This window comes from Pseudorca crassidens, chromosome 5 (genome assembly GCF_039906515.1).
Source record: "Pseudorca crassidens isolate mPseCra1 chromosome 5, mPseCra1.hap1, whole genome shotgun sequence".
Lineage (NCBI taxonomy): Eukaryota > Metazoa > Chordata > Mammalia > Artiodactyla > Delphinidae > Pseudorca > Pseudorca crassidens.
Window position 1 is genome coordinate 51050805 of NC_090300.1, and position 19733 is coordinate 51070537.

A 19733-nucleotide genomic window follows, 5' to 3' on the forward strand; every position below is an offset into this window, starting at 1 on the left:
CGAAGTTGCCTCTACTGAAGGTCCCCACCATCCACTTACCACCTTTATCAATACCCAGGATCCTCTTCCACCTGAAACCTCAGCAGTCTGTTCAGTATTTCTCTCCAGCACATTTCTGGGTGATGATCGTGGAGACTTTACTGTCCATGTTCACCTAATATCCTGATGCTGAAAACCCTCCGACATGCTGACTGCTATGAACATCTAAGTGCCTCCTCAGCCACCTGACCATTATGACCAAACCTTGGACCTAAGCAACAATCTGAATGTCCACACTTTCAAAATCCCAAACTCAGAGTTTCTCAGTGCAAACTGCAATCTCCTTACCTCCTTCCTCTTAGACCTCCCATTATCTACCAACCATTGTGATGAAATTATAGCAACTGGGTCCCCTACAAATCCATGCTGAATAAGCCCCGTGGGCTCTTATGGCTCTTCAGCAATCCATTCATCCATTTGCTACTAAACCTCAAACATGATTCTCACAAGATTTGGCTACTCCAAATCTTCTCCATTCCAAAAACCTCAGATCCACCCCGTTTCCTTTCCTTAATCTGAACAGATGATCTTGCCTTCAAATTTACTAAGAATGTCAAGGTCTTCCTATTAATATTTTTCCACAGCTTCCTGCCTTACCGCCTGTCAAAAACAACCTCTAAAAATGTACCTTTACTGCCACCTGTTTTCTCTTCCATTTTTCTTGTCTCAGAGAAAATGTGCCCTCCTTCCCTTGGCCAGGCCCTCCTCAAGGAGCTACCTCTTCAAAGCCCTCAGCAACTGGCACCTCTCTCATTTGAATCTTCAATCTTTCTTCCACTAGTGAATCTATCCCTCAGCTACAAATTGGCTCACATCTTCCCCCGATTCTAAATATATATATATACACATATATATATATACACACACACAGTATTTATATATATAGTATTTGTTTATATATTTTTGTATTATATATATAAAGTCTCCTTGATTCTATTAAAGCCTTGAGAGATCACCCTCTGCTCTCATGTTTACTGAAACTTTAGCCTTTATTCATTGCCACCTGCCTTTCTTTTTCAACCACTTGAAATATATTTTTACATCTGATAACAATCCAACCATCAAATCAAATTTATTGCTTTTAAAATTCTCATTCTCTGTAAACATTTTAATGTGATTTTCAGTTAATATTACAATTGGTTTCACACGTATTATCTCACACCTTGCTCAAAACTCTGTGAAGTAGTCAGCAAGTACTGTTATGCATGTTTACAAATATGGTAACAGTAGCCCAAGAAAGGTTACATCATTTATTTAAAATCACAAAGCTAATGAGATGAGTCAGGATTTTAATCTATATAGTCTACCAAAGGGTTTCTTGTTCTTGGTACCACTGACATTTTAGGCCAAATAATTCCTTGTCATGGGGTCTGCCCAGTGCATTGTAGAATGTTCAGCAGCACCCCTGGCTTGTAGCCACTACACACCATTAGCCAAAAAAATCCCTCTCAGTGGTGATAAATAAAAATGTGTCCAGACATTGCCAAATGTCTCCTGGGGGACAAAATTGCCACCTGTTGAGAAACACTGCTAAAACTAAACCCAACTTTTTCATTACGAATACATCAATCAAGGTTGACTTCTCCATTTTTTTTCTAAAAATGTCCTCGTTTACTTTCATCTCCTATGAAATTACATTACTTTGACTCTATTTCTCCCATTATTTCTCTTCTCAGGCTCCCTTTACTGGAGAGCTGGCAAATTATCTTAGAACTAGCCTGAAAGCCTGCATTTCAAATCTTGGCCCTGACCCTTGACGTGAGCAAGTTATTTAACTTTTTTGATGTTAAATTACTTCATTTGTGGAACTGGAAAAAATAACAACTGCCTCTTATGAGTGATATAAGCACTTAATGAGATATAACAGGAAAAGCACTGTTGACTGGTATAAAACAGGTAGTGAATAAATATTCAAGTTCTCTTTGCCTCCATATTCTCTGGGCTTTATCCTTCATACCTGCCCTTCATCCTTTACACCTTTCTTATCCTTTTTATAAATTCTTAGAGAGCACATTTACCCTCTCAGCTTCAATTAACACATGAGAATGCAAACAAAACTCTGAAATCTTTGAAATTTGCTAAGAGAGTAGAACTTAAATGTTTTTATTAAAAAAAACAAGGTAAATATGGATGTGTTAATTAACTCGATAGAGGGAATTCACTCACAATGTATATGTATATCAAATCACCGTGTTGTACACTTTAAATATCTTACAATTTTACTTGCCAATTATACAATAAAGCTGGGAAAAGAAAGTAAGAGAAGGAGGGTAGAAGGGAGGGAGAGAAGGAGGAAGCCAACGATCTAGCTCTAAATCTAAACACCAGAACTTTTCTTTCCAGCTCCTTCATTTTTCTATCTCCTAGGCAATTCATCCTGGAATACCAGTTTTATATTTGACTTCTTCTTTTCCTTTCTCACTGTGTTTTGGGTCCATGTTTCCTTTATATTTCTTCTGCTACGTTCTCATTCAGACTCTCCTCATCTGACCTTTTAATAGACTTATAAATAGTCTCTGCTTCTATAGCAGTGGCCTCCAAAGTAGCATGTATGCATGCCTGAGGGAGCTCGGAAAAGATCAAAGAGAAGAAAAGAAGCATCTATTCATGTTTATATCGTCCTTGATTAATTTCCATATTTTGTTTTACAATGAACATATTAGTATGTATATAAATAAATTATATTTATAAGTAGATAAAAAATTCATGGATAGAAAGTCCATTCTCAAAATATATTCTTTTTTTTTTTTTTTTTTTGCGGTACGCAGGCCTCTCACTGTTGTGGCCTCTCCCGTTGCGGAGCACAGGCTCAGCGGCCATGGCTCACAGGCCCAGCCGCTCCGCGGCATGTGGGATCTTCCCAGACCAGGACACGAACCCGTGTCCCCTGCATCGGCAGGCGGACTCTCAACCACTGCGCCACCAGGGAAGCCCTCAAAATATATTCTTTATTGCTGTGGTACATGATCAAAAGAGTTTGAATATCATTTGCTCTAAACTCTACTTATATAAACTTCAAATGCACTGGATATTAACAAGATCAACTATCATATATCATTACCTTAAACTTGCTACTCTCCTGCTTCAAAGTTGTCAGGGAATTCTATTCACCCAGTGAAAAAGTCAACACTCCTGAGTCTGGTATTCAGGCCTCCTACCCTCCTGCCCAATCTTATTTCTACTCCCACCTTCTGTAACTCCCCAACCCCTCATGCTTTCATCATCAATTATGAGGTTTATGGGAATGGGCACTATGACTTATTCATCACTTTTCCTTACAAATATATCTAGTACACTCTCAAATATTTGTAGAGCTGAACTATTACTTCCCAAGCACAAATACACTACATGGCAAAAATTACATAGTGAGTTTTCCTATAAATATTTTCATATGTGCATCATCTTTTACATTAGGTAAGGATATCCTTGAGAACAAGGATAATTCAGTATAAGACAAAGAAGCATTAATAAATGCTATTAGTAAATAGCAGGGCTTCCCTGGTGGCGCAGTGGTTGAGAGTCCGCCTGCCGATGCAGGGGACACGGGTTCGTGCCCCGGTACGGGAAGATCCCACATGCCGCGGAGCAGCTGGGCCTGTGAGCCATGGCCGCTGAGCTTGAGCGTCCGGAGCCTGCTGCTCCTCAACGGGAGAGGCCACAACAGTGAGAGGCCCACATACCGCAAAAAAAATAAATAAATAAATAAATAGCATTAATAAATGCTATTGAATAAATAAATCAATAATCACAGAGTCAGCACTTTTAATATATTATATTTACAACAACATCTAAAGTATGGAACACTGTCTCAGAAAGATAATGAAAAATGCAAAGTGGATTATAAAACTTTTAATGCAAAAATTAAAGAAACATATCTCAGTAAGAGAATGACACTAAAGAATAAAATGCCTTTTCTAAGCCAAAAATGTTAGAAGTGCCAAGATGTCTGTAGATGCCAACTGACCCAATGAAAGTTTAATGATAGGTATATAAAAAAGAAAAAGCTATAGAAGTTAAAACTTAAAAAGTCACAGATTTTGTACTAAAGAATCCAGAAGCAAAACAGTTTTCTTTACATAAGGACACTCATTTGCCTTTAACCTTAAATATTATGTAATGTTATATTTTACAATACACAGTAAAGATAAAGCAATTCTATGGCTGGGGAATTTTAAAGCATTTTCCCTTGGGTATCTTCACATACGGAATCAACAGTTTATGAATAATTATTATTCCAGCAGAACATAAATACATTAAATAAATGTGATATAACAAAAAGGCAGAAAAAAGTCTGTCCTTTGTTATATCAAATAAGTTTGCTTTCACCTTAATATAGAACTACATAGTTCTATTTCACATACTAAAAACCAGAACTGAACTGAATGGAAAAATTCAGTTTAGAAAATTCACCTGAAGATGAATTTTTAAAAATCAACTTTCAGATGAAAAACAAAAACATATCTGAATAGTGAAAGTTGCATATTAGCCCATAAAATATAATTGAAATCCAATAACATGCAAACTTGTTAAAACAAGAATAGGAGGTTCTTAAGTATGGAAGGGAATGCAAGATCTGAAAAAATAATTTATATCTTCTCAGCAAACTGCCTAAGAATCAAATGGTATTTTCTTACCTTAATAACATTTCCTTTATTTCGTGACATCATGCATGATTGATTACCCAATCTGCCCACTTGTGCAGATTTCCAGTGACATCCACTTGACCTTCAATATATATGAACAGAAGACAAAATGTAATTACTAAATATATTTCTCCTTTTAATGAAAACAAATATATTTTCCCTGTTTCAGAAAATGGAAATTCAGTTGTTAACATTTAACAGACCACCACAAAATGAAAATGAAATATCAAGAATGCCACAATATCCTCAGTAATTCTAAAATATAGCTCTGTTATATTTGGAACTTTTGAGAAGAAATGAATAAAAGTGAAATGTCCAAACACAGATGAAGAATTTCATTTTTTAGACATTTACAATGACTAAAGATAGCTTTACTGATTTATAGGAAATGTTACAGATTGTCATGCAGTTTTAAAAGCTAAGTGTTCACAAATGCAAAGAGAAAAAGGAAGCAAAACAAGACCCCCCAAAATTCAGCAGATCTACTATGTGATGAATTCCTATTAAGACTTCAAATTAGCTCCCACAGCAAAAGTTAACAGAGCTTGCAAAGAAGGCAAACTGTTTCGTTTTACAGTTTTCAAAGTACTTTTATTTGAGCCTCACAAAATCTTTTGAAGTCAACAGAGCAGGGAGGCCAATTCCCATTTTAAATAATAATGAGAGAAAAACTTGCCCAAAGCCACAGAAATAATAAATCATAAAACCAAGATTGGATAACCGGACTTTCCGTCTTCCTGACCAGTGACTAGCAGGTTCTCATTCCGGCTGTGACATTTACTATCTGTGTTACCTTAGAAAAGCATTTAACTATTCTGAAAACCCAGTCAAGCTTTAGAACATTTTTGAAAACATCTAGAAAAGGTTCCTCAACTAATGAAAATTTACTCTTGGGGGCTGATTTCAGGAACTCTGATTCACAGATATATTCATGATCCACTGAGAAGCCCAAACTAAATCCAAATTAGTGAAGGTTTAAAAAAATAAGAAAGAGGGCTTCCCTGGTGGCACAGTGGTTGGGGGTCTGCCTGACGATGCAGGGGACGCGGGTTCGTGCCCCGGTCCAGGAGGGTCCCACATGCCGCGGAGCCGCTGGGCCCGTGGGCCGTGGCCGCTGGGCCTGCGTGTCCGGAGCCTGTGCTCCGCGGTGGGAGAGGCCACAGCAGTGAGAGGCCCGCGTGCCGAAAAAAAAAAAAAAAAAAAATTCTTTAAAAATATAAGAAAGAAAATGAAAAACCAAAAAAAAACAATAAAAAAAGAGAACTGGCCATTGGATCATTAGGATAAGAGCAGCAAGATACAGAATAAACTTTGTCACCTGGGATGTACTACATTGAGATGACTTTGATTAAACCAATACTCTGGTTATTAGAAAGGTTGTGTGTATAGCTCATGAATACTTTTTCACAGAGTTAATCTCTAAAGATAAACACTACTAAAACTATAATAAACCTTTGAATTTTCTTTAATGGTTCAGAAGGTACTTTATAGATATTTGATGATCATCATTTTGAATACTAAACAAAAGCAAATTTAATACACAAAGAGTCTGGTAATATTTAGTACCACCAAAAGCATATGAAATACGCCCACTCATTCTCTGTAGGAGAAAGTTATACACTTTTGAAGCCTATTTGAAAGGAGTTCTCCAATGTCTACCAAAATGTAAACTGCCATATACTTTGACCTAAAATTACATGGGTGGAAATTTATCCCATAGACACTGTTATAGATGTAAGCAAAAATATATGTAGAAGCATATTCATGGCAGCATATATAATCACAAAATACTGAAAACTTAATAAAGATATGAGAAATAAATGCTATTATAGCCACACAAAGAAATACTCTGCAGCCACTAAAAGAATGAGATCACTGTGCACTGACATGGCAAGAGCACTAAGATATATCAAGTAGAAAAGTAGAATGTGAATCCATCCACAGACTTTTATAGATGAACTCATTTGAAAAATGTAAAAGACATGTCAGATACAAACCTACACACACACACACACACACACACACACACACACACACACATTCAAACACATATATACATAGGCTTGAACAAAGACAAGACATTTGTGGGAAGAAACATTTTAATTGTTAAAAGTGGTACTACACAATGGGCTGGGAGTCAGCCTAAAGTGAAGAAGAGATAATTTTCATTATATAACTATCAGTTATACTTGATTTTAATTATATTTATGTATTATTTTTACAACAAAGCAAAATGCTCAGTAAAATTAGTACAGATATGCAAGCATAATATTAGAGAAGTCTCATTAATAAAATTTCAGCTAAAGCACATTTGCTAAAAATATTTCAAACATAGGTGAGGGTCTGAATGATTCTTATCTGTGTGCGTGTTAACCCCTGCCCCCCAAAAGTCTTTTAATAAATAAAAATGCCCTACACATAAACTGGCAGTCTCCTATTCATGGCAATTTTATGGGAGCAAAGGGCAAGTTCTGCATTGCTGTCCTCAACATTCCAGACTATAACTGGTTCAGAAGAGGAATGTAAGAAGAGAAATAAGAACATGTAAGACCAAATAAGGTTCAGAGGAAAGGGACACAAATAGAAAAAGTAGGGGAAATTTAATATTGCTTGTTCATCAGGAAAAGCCAGAAATGATTCATTCAGGACAGACAGTCATTGGAGTGACAATAATATATAAAATAGTTCTTGACATAAGGACTTCAGTTTATAATAAAATTCATTTTATTCCTCTAAAATCCTCTAAAAATGTCACCCACCCTCTTTCTTCCTTTTCTTTGCTCCTTGTTGCTTGGAATTCTTGTAGTTTCTTTTCCATCTCTTGGTTCTCCAACTCTAACTGCACTTTCTCCATTCTCAGTTCTTGAGCATTTCTGGATAAGATTTAAATGCAAAATGTTCATTTGGGGTAAACAAACAAACCCCCCAAAAAGAAAAAAAAGGCAAAGTAAGTTTATATTATGGTTTGCCCTTAATTAAAATTATGAATAATAAATATGTGAACAACTATTTTAACTACTTCCTTTGTAGTCTTTGAAATATGGTTTCTAAAGTCAGCATTTGCCTTCAATTAATATTCTCCTGAAGCAAGGTATCGCTCCAAATCTTACACTTTTGTTTTATTACATTGTTAGAGGTCTCAAATCATAATTCATGTTATACATGAGCTATGTCTTTATATATGTACAAATATCCATGACACACAAATAGAAAATAAAATAAAAATTATTTTCTAATTTTCATACTGTCCTTAAAGGATTCAAGTATTAATACTTTGAATCATAGTGTTTAAAATAACTATTCTGTATGGGCAGAATACACATTTTTGCTAAATTAATCATCTTGGAAAACTTCGATAAATTTCTACCTTTATGCCATGTATGTATAATACAAAAAGAGAAAGAGAGAGAGAGAAAGAGAGAGAAGGGCCTGCTTGGAGCCTATTAGGAAGAAAACACCTATCAAGGGTTTTGGAACAGGAGCCATCAAAGGGATAAATGGGAACTGAGCCAAGCAAGCATCACCTATTGTTTCCACTGAAGGAAAGCAACAAGAAGAAAAGTTTCTGAGGACAGAGCAGAGCCCCCTTACAGATTCCTGTACAAGAGCTTTTGTAATAATATCTGAAGTTCATCAAGCTTTTGACACAAGCTATTTTCTTCATTCTACAATTCTGGTCCCTTGTCAGCCTCAGTCACTGAGTCTCTCTTTCAAGAAGTAAACCAACCTAGTTCTCTAGCTTTCATTCTCTATCATGAGTTTAAATCTCTTCCTTCGTTATTTCATTAGTGTCTTATTATAATCAAGTAGTGTGGGCTACTTGGGTATGTGTGCCATGGCAAGGAACCAGAATAAGAATAATGAAGATAAGAGAGGGAAATAATTGAGAGGTGGTGAGCAATCCACCAAAGAGCAAGCGGGCCAAAGATATGTCCCCAAGTGGACAGTCCAGGAAGATATATGGAAAGCGACAGGAGGCGAAAACTGTCTAGAGCCTTCAGAGAAGCTGGTGAAGATATTGAGAGAGAGAGGCATTATTTTCATTTTATCTGTTCCCCAAGGAGTAATTCAGCCCCTACTACAAACAAGCACTGTCATAAGTGATAGGATGTGAGACCCAATGGAGCTTCCATTATAGACAGGAACGTAGACAAGCGTGAAGGTAATTGAAGTATAGTATAATGGTGTTTTCATTGGAGAAGTACAGGGAGATACCTAAGCACACAGAAAGGGCACATACCCAGCCCATGGGGCCGTAGGAACAGTACCTGGTGGAAGTGAAGACTAAGCTGAGTCCCAAGGGATGAAAGGACTTAGCCGGTCAAAGGGAAGTGGTGAGAGCAGTGTTCCAGGAAGAAAGAAAAGTGTGGGTACAAGTAGAAAAGAGTGATGTGTGGGTCCAGGAACTAGAAGTTCCATGTGCCCAGGCATTAAGTGCAGGACGGGGAGAGTGGCAAGAAATGGAACTGCTGAGGTGGACAGTGGCCAGATTATGAAGAGCTGTGTAGGCCATAATGAGGAACTGGGATTTGTATTCTATGAGCAATAAGAACTTTTAAAAGGTTTTAAGAGAATTGAGACTTGATAATACTTGTACTTTAGAAAGATCACTCTGGCTGTATAATGGAATATTAATCAGAGGGTGTAAGGCTGAGAACAAGGCAGCCAGTTAGGAGACTATCTCAGTAATCCTAATAACAGAGAGACTCTGCTGGTCTGACTGGACAGAGACAGTGGAGAGAAAAATGGGAACATTTGAGAAATATAAGAAAATAGAATTAACTGGACTTGGAGACTGACCAGAAGTAGATGACTGACCAAGGAAGGGACAAGGAAGGAACCTGAGATAATCCCAAGAGCAACCAGGAGGCCAGTGATGCCATTTCCTGAACTAATTCACTCTGGGGTGGGCTGGGGACACAGTTCAGGATTAGTGGCCCAAAGTCTCAGTGGCCCACAACACTTTCCACATGGTCTCCAGAGGAAGAGTTCAAAAGCACACATGTGATTGTGTCACTTGTTTGCTTATAAAACTTTTGATGTTTTGAAAGTCCCCACTACAGTAGAGGAAGGGGGTGCGACTGAAGAAAAGCAACTGGCCTACTGACCAAGTGGTCAAGTTGACGATGCAATTCCGTGGGTCTGGAGCAAGACAAAAGATTCTTCCTGGAGACATCCTTAGACACAGAGCCAGAAGGGCAACTAAAGTTGATCCCACAGGGACCGTGTCAACACAACAAATCCAAGAGGCAGAAACAGCCCACAGAAATGGTGTGGAGGCTGGAAAAGAGTAGAGAGGAATTGGAGAACACCAAAACGTAAGACAACATTAAGACAATTACTGAGACAATGTCAAATAAGAAAGACTTGGAAGAAGGAAAGGGCAAGAAAAGAAACTCCAGAGCAATTACCATAGAATGGGTGTTCCCGCCCTAGTTTCTATGGGTTGTGGTTCATGGGTGGACCAGGGAGACATGCAGGCCAGGGAACAGTGATTCCCCCTCATCTCCAAGATAAATCCCAAACTCCTTAGTGTGGCATACAAGTTAATTTATTAGCTACATGACTTGCCATTCTCACCAATTTTGTTCTATAAATCTTAGTGAACTGGATATGTCTGAAAGTCCCCAGACTATGTGTCTGTGTGCCTTTGAACAAGTTTCACCCAGTAACTACCCAACTAACTGCATCTTTCAGGCAAAGCTTGGAGACCTCCTCACCCCTGGCCTAGCAGTTTGGGCCATGTTCTCATAGCTACCTGTGCTTTAATATCACACCATGTTTCACACTACTTTGTAAATGTAATTTTATTTATTCACATTCTCCAAAAGCTACCTGAGGGCAAAGATTGTGACTTTCTTCTTTTGTACCCATTGTTCCTTAGCACAGTGTATAGACTATGTGTACTTAACAAATGTTTGTTGGATGAATGTTTATAGATATATACACACAGACTTAAAACATATCACCAAAATGCATTGTCCCTTCTCTTTTTGCATTAAAAAAGTAAAATTAGTAATACTAGCAATTGGATAGCTCCCCTCCCTTCCAAAAACTAGTAAACCTAATAATGATAATGCCATATAACTTTTTCCAGTTGACAAAATGCTTTTCCACACAGTATCTCAAAAGTAAAGGGAGAATTAGGAAAGCTCTGAAGACACTGAGTACCCACAGGACTATTTATCTGGATCAGGGAACTCAGAAACTAAAATTAAACATTGACAGTCTGCCCCCAACCCATGATGGCTGGCCCTGAATCATATTTGAGAGGAAGGCCTTGGGAATTCCCAGTAACTCTAGATGATCTAAAAGGGAAATGGTATATTGAACCTTCTGGTACCCCTACCATGTCCTGAAATTTCCAGGATACCCAGAATTGCTTGAATCAGGCCGAATGCATCTCCAAGGCAATCTAGGACAGAAGATACCTGTCCTGGGAAAGGTGAATTCAACATAAAGTCCTTTAAAGATGCAAAGTGCAAGGGTAGTTAGTGATTTCTATTCCCTGTTTAAAGGTCTCGTCTCTCACTTTTACAGTCTCCCTAAATTTCAATTTCTTTCAGTTTCTTCAGGGTGATTCTTTTCTAATTTTGTATAAGTGTTACAAAAATATTTGTAACTTTCTGTTGTATTGCTTCAATAGTTGATGAACCCAAGTCACATAGATTCTTGTGTCATAAGTATTTTTAGTCCTCATTTTTAAACCATTATAGATTTATAATATTTCAAACCTACTCTCTTAAAATAGAGCAATGTGAAGAAAATGGAGATAAGAATTCACAAAATTTTATTTCAACTCTAAACAGCCTCATATGAAAAGAATACTTTAAATTATAAAATACAGAAACTTTAGCAACTATTCTATTTAAGTAATAAACACATATGCACTTACTTATATTTTAGCTTTACAGAATTTCCAGCTTTTCCCCATGGAAGAACCACAAAATCTTTGGTGTTCATGATTACTATCTTAGTATTGTCTAAAAATTATTGTGATTTGCGGAAACTTCTGAAAAAGTAACAAAGGCAAAAGAATTATGTCAACATAAAGTGGTTAACGTTACAAATTTGAAAATACATATAACTCAGGAAAATTTTTAAACAAGAAAACATTATGAGGGAAAAAATCGAATCAATGGTTAAACAACAAGAAATTATTATAAATGATAAATGTATTATGTTATACAAATATTTATATGCTAATATAGTTATAACTATAACATATCTGATGGAACTAAAATTTTGCCAATAATTATATAGCAAAAGACTGTGGAAACTGAAAGTGAAGAATGAATTCCTTAAGACAAATAGAGCACATATTCTGGCTCTTTCTATGATTAAGATTATAACAATATATATCAGGTATTTGTTCCCAGCCAAAAATAATATCCAAAGCTAGGTAAGTAGTGAAAAGAACCTTAGAAACACAATCCAAACTCGAAAACCTTTTTTTTTTTTTTTTACATATACGGTAATGTAAAATGAGAACGAAGGTATGCAATAATTACCCAAAGGCATTCAAGTATACTCATTTATCAAAGAAAAATTTAATGATGCTCTTTGCCTAAGATCAAAAATTAGCATATTTAGAAAGAATTTTTCAACAAGAAATGAAACAAAAAAGATTTTTTGCCTAACTCCAAGTTAGCCAGAAAACTAAATTATTCAGAACACCCTATTTCCTGAGTATCCCAATTACTCACGGTTCTACAATAATTTACTCTGTAATGCTGAACTGCTGAATCACATGCACAACTATTAGATTTTTATATGAATAAAAATTTCCAAATTCCAAACACTCTTAAATATGAGGCAATATAATAGAGTCCATAATCATAAATGCCCAAACCATTTGATACCGTCATTTTATATATGTGCTCCCATGTGCTCATAACCCCTATAAATATTTATTAAGGCTCTGCTATATGCACAGCACTGTACTGAGAGACATGAAGGAGTCAAGGCCCAAGGAGATCTGTTCTCTGGGCTCAAATAGTGTAGAGTCAAATAGGGCATATAAGACCTATATATCAAAGCCATAAAACAAGGTAGCAATTACAAAGGCTATAAAACTTACAGATATAAGAGGGGAGCAAAAGAAGAGAATTCAAGCTGGATAGCACTTAAAGTGGGGCTTTAAGGTGAAGGGGGTTAATATATATAAAGATATGGATGGGATGAACTTTCCTCACTGCTAGAAGAAAACAGCTCTTGAATGGAGGGGGAAAAGTAGGTGTAAACTTGTAGGCTGAGGCCCAATAATGGGTGACATTAAATCCCAAGTTAAAGCATTTGGAATGTGTTCTGTAGCTAACGAGAATCACTGAAACTTTTAGAAGGAAGAACAGGAAATAAGCCTAGAAGGTATGCTCAAAGACTTAAGCAGAGAAGACATCAGAACAGGAGTAATCAAGTGTAAGTCTACTGTGACATTAAAGTCAACACGATCGAATGAATCGAATCTCTGGGAGATTATTTTACAATTCCAATGATGCAACCACTGATCAAAACATTTTTGGAATGCCTCTTTTGAGACTGTCTGCAGAGTCCATCATATATCCAACAAACACACAAATCTACTTTGCTATACCTCATTCAAAACTAAAAATGATGGTGGCCAGCAGAAGCAACTACTTTGTTCACTCAAATCTAGTTTCAAATTACTCTACCTCCAGAAATCAGATTTAGCCTGAAAGGGTAGATTTTTAATTCCTTAGAGGAAATTCTAAGGGAATTTATTCTCTGAAGAGAATTGCAAAATGGAATTATACAAAATAATTTTATACTGTAAGTAATGTAATGGCTGCATCATAGGACAAAGTATATTTGTGCCTTCAGTCAACAGTTATTTAGCTGCTCCTTTGTGAGCCCTATTGTGGGTACTGAAGTTACAATGGTAAATAAGACATGGTGTCTTCCCTCAAAGGACTCACAGTCAAGGGGAAAACACACAAATAAAGACAATACCTTGCGACATTCTGAAAGAAGAAAGTACTTAGGGGAGATGTCTAACTCAGACTCATTTCTCAACCACCAAGTCCTGTCTCTCAAAGCTAAAATCAGTGTCAAAGAAAACCAAAGATACCACAGGAATGAAAAACAAAATTTGGTTTGCTTCTGCCCCTTCTCTGTAGATAAAACCTTTGTCTCATTTCTATCAGAGACTACAAAAGGCACCTTTTAAAAACTTCTAGGACATAGAGTAACAGAGAGTATCCCTTTTTGATCTAAATCAGGAAATCCAACAGCTGGACACTCATCTACTGTCAGTAAGTTTTTCGTGAAAAGTTCCATAATGTTATCATTACCATTATCATCAAAAATTAAAATAGGGCTTCCCTGGTGGCGCAGTGGTTGAGAGTCCGCCTGCTGATGCAGGGGACGCGGGTTCGTGCCCTGGTCTGGGAAGATCCCACGTGCCGCGGAGCAGCTGGGCCAGTGAGCCATGGCCGCTGAGCCTGCGCGTCCGGAGCCTGTGCTCCGCAACGGGAGAGGCCACAACAGTGAGAGGCCCGCGTATCGCAAAAAAAAAAATTAAAATAAAAGAATCCCCAAAGTTAATATGTCTGACTAATTAAAATAACTTAAATTGCCTTAACTTCATTTATGCATTGAGATATACAATTTTATATGTGTGTGTACATTATGCATAAAGCTGAACTGATACACAAGGACTGAAATGAATGAAAGAAAAATCTGTAAATTTCATTAGGATGAGATGATTCAGATTTATAGCTCTGCTGATAATGTGATTTAGCCAATAAATAGCCTTATTCAGGGGGCATTTCACTTCACTGAATGCAATTAGTAAGGCTTCTTCTCAATTAAATGTTTTATCAAGCCAAAAACAAAGGCCAATTTTCTTGCATGAAGAAAAAAAGGAAGATTATAATTGTGAGTCACGCTCTTCTGCCTGTTTCCTTTCCTGAAACCAACAGAGAATTAGTCACCGTTCTTGGGACAGCAAGGATATAACAATGTCAGCAGGAAAAATAGCAAGGCACAAAACTTTAGTCACTTAATGGAACCATGGAAATACAGATATACTCTCTGTTATGCAAACCTCATAATTCCATGTGTCCTTTGATCAATAAATTTCTTCTTATAATTGAATACCAAAAGTTCAGTAGTTATTTGGAAAATTTTCTAGTTACCTGATTTATTAGACTGCATCATTTTTGTCCCCAACCTTCTTCTTCCCCAGACACATACACACAATATGACCCAGAACTGCCCATGATGGTTTGAAAGATCCTTCTACATAAGTTCCCATTTTGGGAAAGCAACCCAAGCATCAAGGCCTGCCGCGACAGAATGGAAACAAGGAATTTATGCTCTATAAATCTACAAACTCAGAGTATTCAAGAGCTGCCCTAGGCTCAGAGAATTTATCATCACACCATTGGCAGAATGGGATATTTGGGAAACCACTGTTTTCATATAACTGAAAACTTATCTAAGGTTAGTTGATTCTTCTAACAACCCAGATCATCTTAGAGCTGAAAACTTAAAAGCCAATAAATAAGGATTTTTCTTTACTTTAGCACATACTTTCAAGGGGTCTAATAAGCAAGCTTTTGGGGATGGGTATTTACCATAGTATTTAGAAATCAAAGGCCTAAGCAAGAAATGTTAAATGAAAATGCATTTAATTAAAAATAGTTAAATTGACAAAAGAATTTTAACAGTTTCTCTGCCGGATATAATCCTTATTTTAAATATATATGTGTGTGTATATATATATATATATATATATTTTTTTTTTTTTAATCTAAGGAAAGGACTAATCTAAGGACACATGGTCCTTAGCATAACATCTTATGCTTGAGTGCCCTACTAAATAAATATATGTCATTTTCTCCTACCACAGACCCTGAAAGTAAATCAGAGATTAACATCCAGGCTGCATTCAATCTTTCAACCAACCAAAATATCTGATAATTAAACACTGCTTCAGGGCACTAAATGGTACCCAAGTCACCCACTTTTTACCTTCTATGTGCCAGTTCCCTTGAGAACAACTGAAAAAGTTTGGCTTTAAATATCAAGGGGCAAGATATCCTTTTAAGATAATTTCTGACTAAAAATGATAAGCAGTTCCATGAAGAATAACAATGGAATATTACTCAGCCCTGAAAAAGAATGAAATAAGGCCATTTGCAGCAACACGGATCGACGTAGAGATTATCATACTAAGTGAAGTAAGTCAGAGAAAGACAAATATCATATGATACCGCTTATATATGGAATCTAAAAAAAATGACACAAATGAACTTATTTACAAAACAGAAATAGACTCACAGACATTGAAAACAAACTTGCGTTTACCAAAGGGGGAAGGGTGGGGGAAGGGATAAATTAGGAGTTTGGGATTAAAATATACACACTACTATATACAAAATAGATAACCAACAAGGATCTACTGTATAGCACAGGGAACTATACTCAATATCTTGTAATAACCTATAATGGAAAAGAATATATATATATATAACTGAATTACTTTGCTGTACACCTGAAACCAAGACAACATTTTAAATGAACTATATTTCAATAAAAATTGTTTTAAATAAAATAAAAATGATAAGTGATATTAAAAGATGCTGGGTTTAAGTTCAGAAGACCTTTGTGTTAGAGGGTCTCTGAGCTTCAGTTTGTTTATCCAGTATAAAAAGGTAGGGATTTCCCCCTCCCTAATTTGCAGAATATTGAACAAAAGGTCTCTGATTCGTGGCCTATAAAGGGCTTCAGAGAGTTCAGGGTTAGAGAAGGGGGCAGGCTTAGAAACTACCTTGAGAAGCACATGAGGGGAGCATCAAGGCTCTGCTTTACCCACAGCTGCCCTGATTTCATCTATTTTTACATAATGAGCCTCTGGGTCAGACTTAAAGAAACTCTTCTAGAGCTTAAAAAAGTTTGAAAGGCACAATAATAAAGTAATATATAATTATTATTCTGTATCAACTAAAAACTTTATATGATTATAAAAATACAAGTTTTAAATTTATAAATCATACCTTTTAGAAACCTAAGTCCTTTTATATATTTATAGTTTATTTCTACCATCCATTCTCATACAATCTACTGTTATCCTGGGTGCTCTCTTGTGACTATTTTAGGCATGGGAAAATTAAGGCACCCATCCAAGATTGGTGACAAAGCCAGAAATTACAATTTTATTCTCAGTCCTGTTAGCTCCCCTTAGGATTTAAAATCTAAATTGTTCTACATACTTAAAATAACTAATTCATATCATTCAGATTCTCCCCCGCTTTCATACTCTTAACCTATCATAAAAAGGAAATTTAGAGTAAGAACTCTTTTACCAAAACTATTTTCTAAATTTTACAGCAATTTATTTAAACACCATTGAAACCCTTTTGAGTGTCAGATTGCTCTGTATTTTGCCTCTAAATAGTTCCCCCTAAACACAGGAAAAAAAATACCCAGCTACTCAGCTTGGTACTTAAGATTCTCCATGATCCATTATGCTTTATTTTCCAATTCTCAGCTCACCAAGTTTTATTCTATTCAGTGCCCAGTTCAAAGGCCACCTCTACCATGAAGGTTTCTTCCATCAGAAACGAGCTTCTCTCCTTTAAGGACATAATGTGTATTACACTCACTTGCTACTATATTCTGTCTTGTGTTATTTTTGCTGCTTTACTTATATAGATGGTATTTCCCCAAGTATCCCAGATATTTGAGGGTAGTCCTACCATTGATCTTTGAATCCCTAGCAATTAGTAGAGTGTCTACACATAGTGTACTGTCAATAATAGTGTTCTAGGTTTTAGCATTTAATAGTTTTCTACTGCTTTGAATTTACTGTATAATCAACTCCATGAAAAAAGAATTTAAAACAAACACACCCACTTCAACAAACCTTTTTGTTTTCTTTTTTCCATGTGCTAGGTATCAGGTTAAGCACTGAGGAACAAGGTGAACCAGACAGGTATAGTACTAACCCTCACTAAATTTACACTCTGGTGAAGAAGTAGGAAAAAATTTAAAAGCAAATAAAATAATTGTAGAAAGTATTAAATGTTTTGAAGGAAATAAAGGACCGAGATTCTTTCAAATAATTAATTTGTAATACAACTGGCAATATTATGGGAGGTCAGGGCAGACCTCTAGTAGCCTCTAAGATAAGGTGCTAGAGGGAAGTAGAGGTGTGTGCGTTGTGTGTGTTTTCTCATCTTCCATAAGCATACAGTTTACATAGTTTTAATCCTGGGTAGCGATCAACTTTATAGGATTTTTTTTAATGAGTCTTGATAACTCCACAAATAAAATATACATAACTGAACTTATACAGTATATCTAAGCTCCTCTAATGCTGATGGGAGGAAGAATAAAAAACTTCCACAGCTTCAGATTTCTCAGGAATCTGGCACCCCTCACCGTGACCTTTAGGGAGGAGTGGAATTCCAGAATGAAGTGTATGCATGTGGCCGCCCAGGCAGAAAGAAGGCTACAAAAGGTGTGATAATGGTTTGTCAGCGCACCAAATTTTTCAAATAAGACTCAAAAAGACTTCATTCGAGGGTTTCCCTGGTGTCGCAGTGGTTGAGAGTCCGCCTGCCGATGCAGGGGACACGGGTTCGTGCCCCGGTCCGGGAGGATCCCACATGCCGCGGAGCGGCTGTGCCCGTGAGCCATGGCCGCGGAGCCTGCGCGTCCGGAGCCTGTGCTCCGCAACGGGAGAGGCCACAACAGTGAGAGGCCCGCGTACCGCAAAAAAAAAAAAAAAAAGACTTAATTCGAAAAGGCTGGCTTGTAGAAGGGGTACAAGTGATGTGACGAAGGCCCGGTTTCACTGTTTAGGGTTCACCTTCGTTCATGTCTCCATTAGCATTAAGGGCTGGGAAGTCTTTGCTTTGTAAAAAAGACGACTCCCAACTCCGGCAGTCCAGGCCGCTTCCTGCAGCCCGCGGGCCTGGTACTGTGTCGGGCACAAGGCAAGAGCTCAACAAACACCCGCTGGGCCGGCGCCCCCAGCTCCCCTGGGGCCCAGTATCCTTTCCCGCCTTCCGGCCCGCTCCCCGCACCACCCAGACCCGGCGTGCCGCCCGCTACGCCGACTGCGAGGCCCACCGCCACCGCAGCCAGCCGACCCACCTGGAGCCCCCAGACGTGTGCGTCACCATCGCCGCCGCATAGAGCTGTCTGGAGCTTCCGCCTTGGTCTCCTTGGTTACCGCGTTACCTCGGTACCCATAGCAACCAGAAGGCTTGGTACTGCGGCGCTCGGCCCGCAGAGGGAGCAAGGGAGCCCTGCAGAGAAGCAGGAAGAGGGAGAGGAGGAGAGGAAGAGAAGGAAAGGGCAGGTGCCGGAAGCTTTGTGCTGGAGTGGGTAACACTTGGCTAACACTTACTGAGCCCCTACCGTATTTCAGAAAGTTTGAATAACAACCCAAAATTACAAAGCTAGCAAATGGCAGACGCAAGAATTAACCCAAGTAGTTCAGAACTCCCACATATATACTGTTCAGTCACTCATCAAAGGTCACAATAGGCAAAGTCAGAACTAGAATCTAAGTCTTTTACACTAACTCTTGCATCACTGCTTTCCACATTAATGTGCCTGCCAATACTCATTTAAGAACACATCAAATATTTTCCCTTGGCAGTCAGCTATATAAGATTATAACCAGCATGGATAAGAAAAGACAATGATAGTCATGTGGCTATGACTGGGCTTTGAAATGAAGGCAGACCTGAGTTTGAGTCCTGGTCCTGCCACAACTCACCTACTGTGCGACCTTGGGTAAGCTGTTAAGACCCAGTTTAATTGGTTAAATGAGGTAAGGATACGTTTAGTTCACACATGGTGTAACATGGAAGAGTAAATGAAACAATGTATGTTAAGTCTTTGGCACTAAGCCAGGGCAACAGTAGGTGCTAAATATTTGAAAAATATGGTGGTTTTGAGGCTATGGTGGTTACCTTACTGTTCATGGTATAAATTCACCAAGTCTTTCCTTTAAATCTAATACAATGACAACTTTCAAGTGAATGTGTAATACTACTAGAAGTTTCTTGTGCA

The 19733-nt window shown here is 37.6% G+C and overlaps 1 protein-coding gene across 1 annotated transcript in view; it reads right to left on the reverse strand.

The window, feature by feature from the left end:
• ZBBX (zinc finger B-box domain containing) overlaps positions 1–18948 on the reverse strand; it is a 112470-nt gene extending 93522 nt beyond the window's left edge. The window contains exons 1-4 of the mRNA XM_067737959.1: positions 18807–18948; positions 11578–11694; positions 7442–7555; positions 4674–4764 (exon numbers count right to left, since the gene is read on the reverse strand). Of these exons, the coding sequence (XP_067594060.1) occupies positions 4674–4764; positions 7442–7555; positions 11578–11645 (273 nt within the window). The 5' untranslated portion in view covers positions 11646–11694; positions 18807–18948. The remainder of the gene's footprint in view (positions 1–4673; positions 4765–7441; positions 7556–11577; positions 11695–18806) is intronic.
• Positions 18949–19733: the final 785 nt, after the last annotated feature.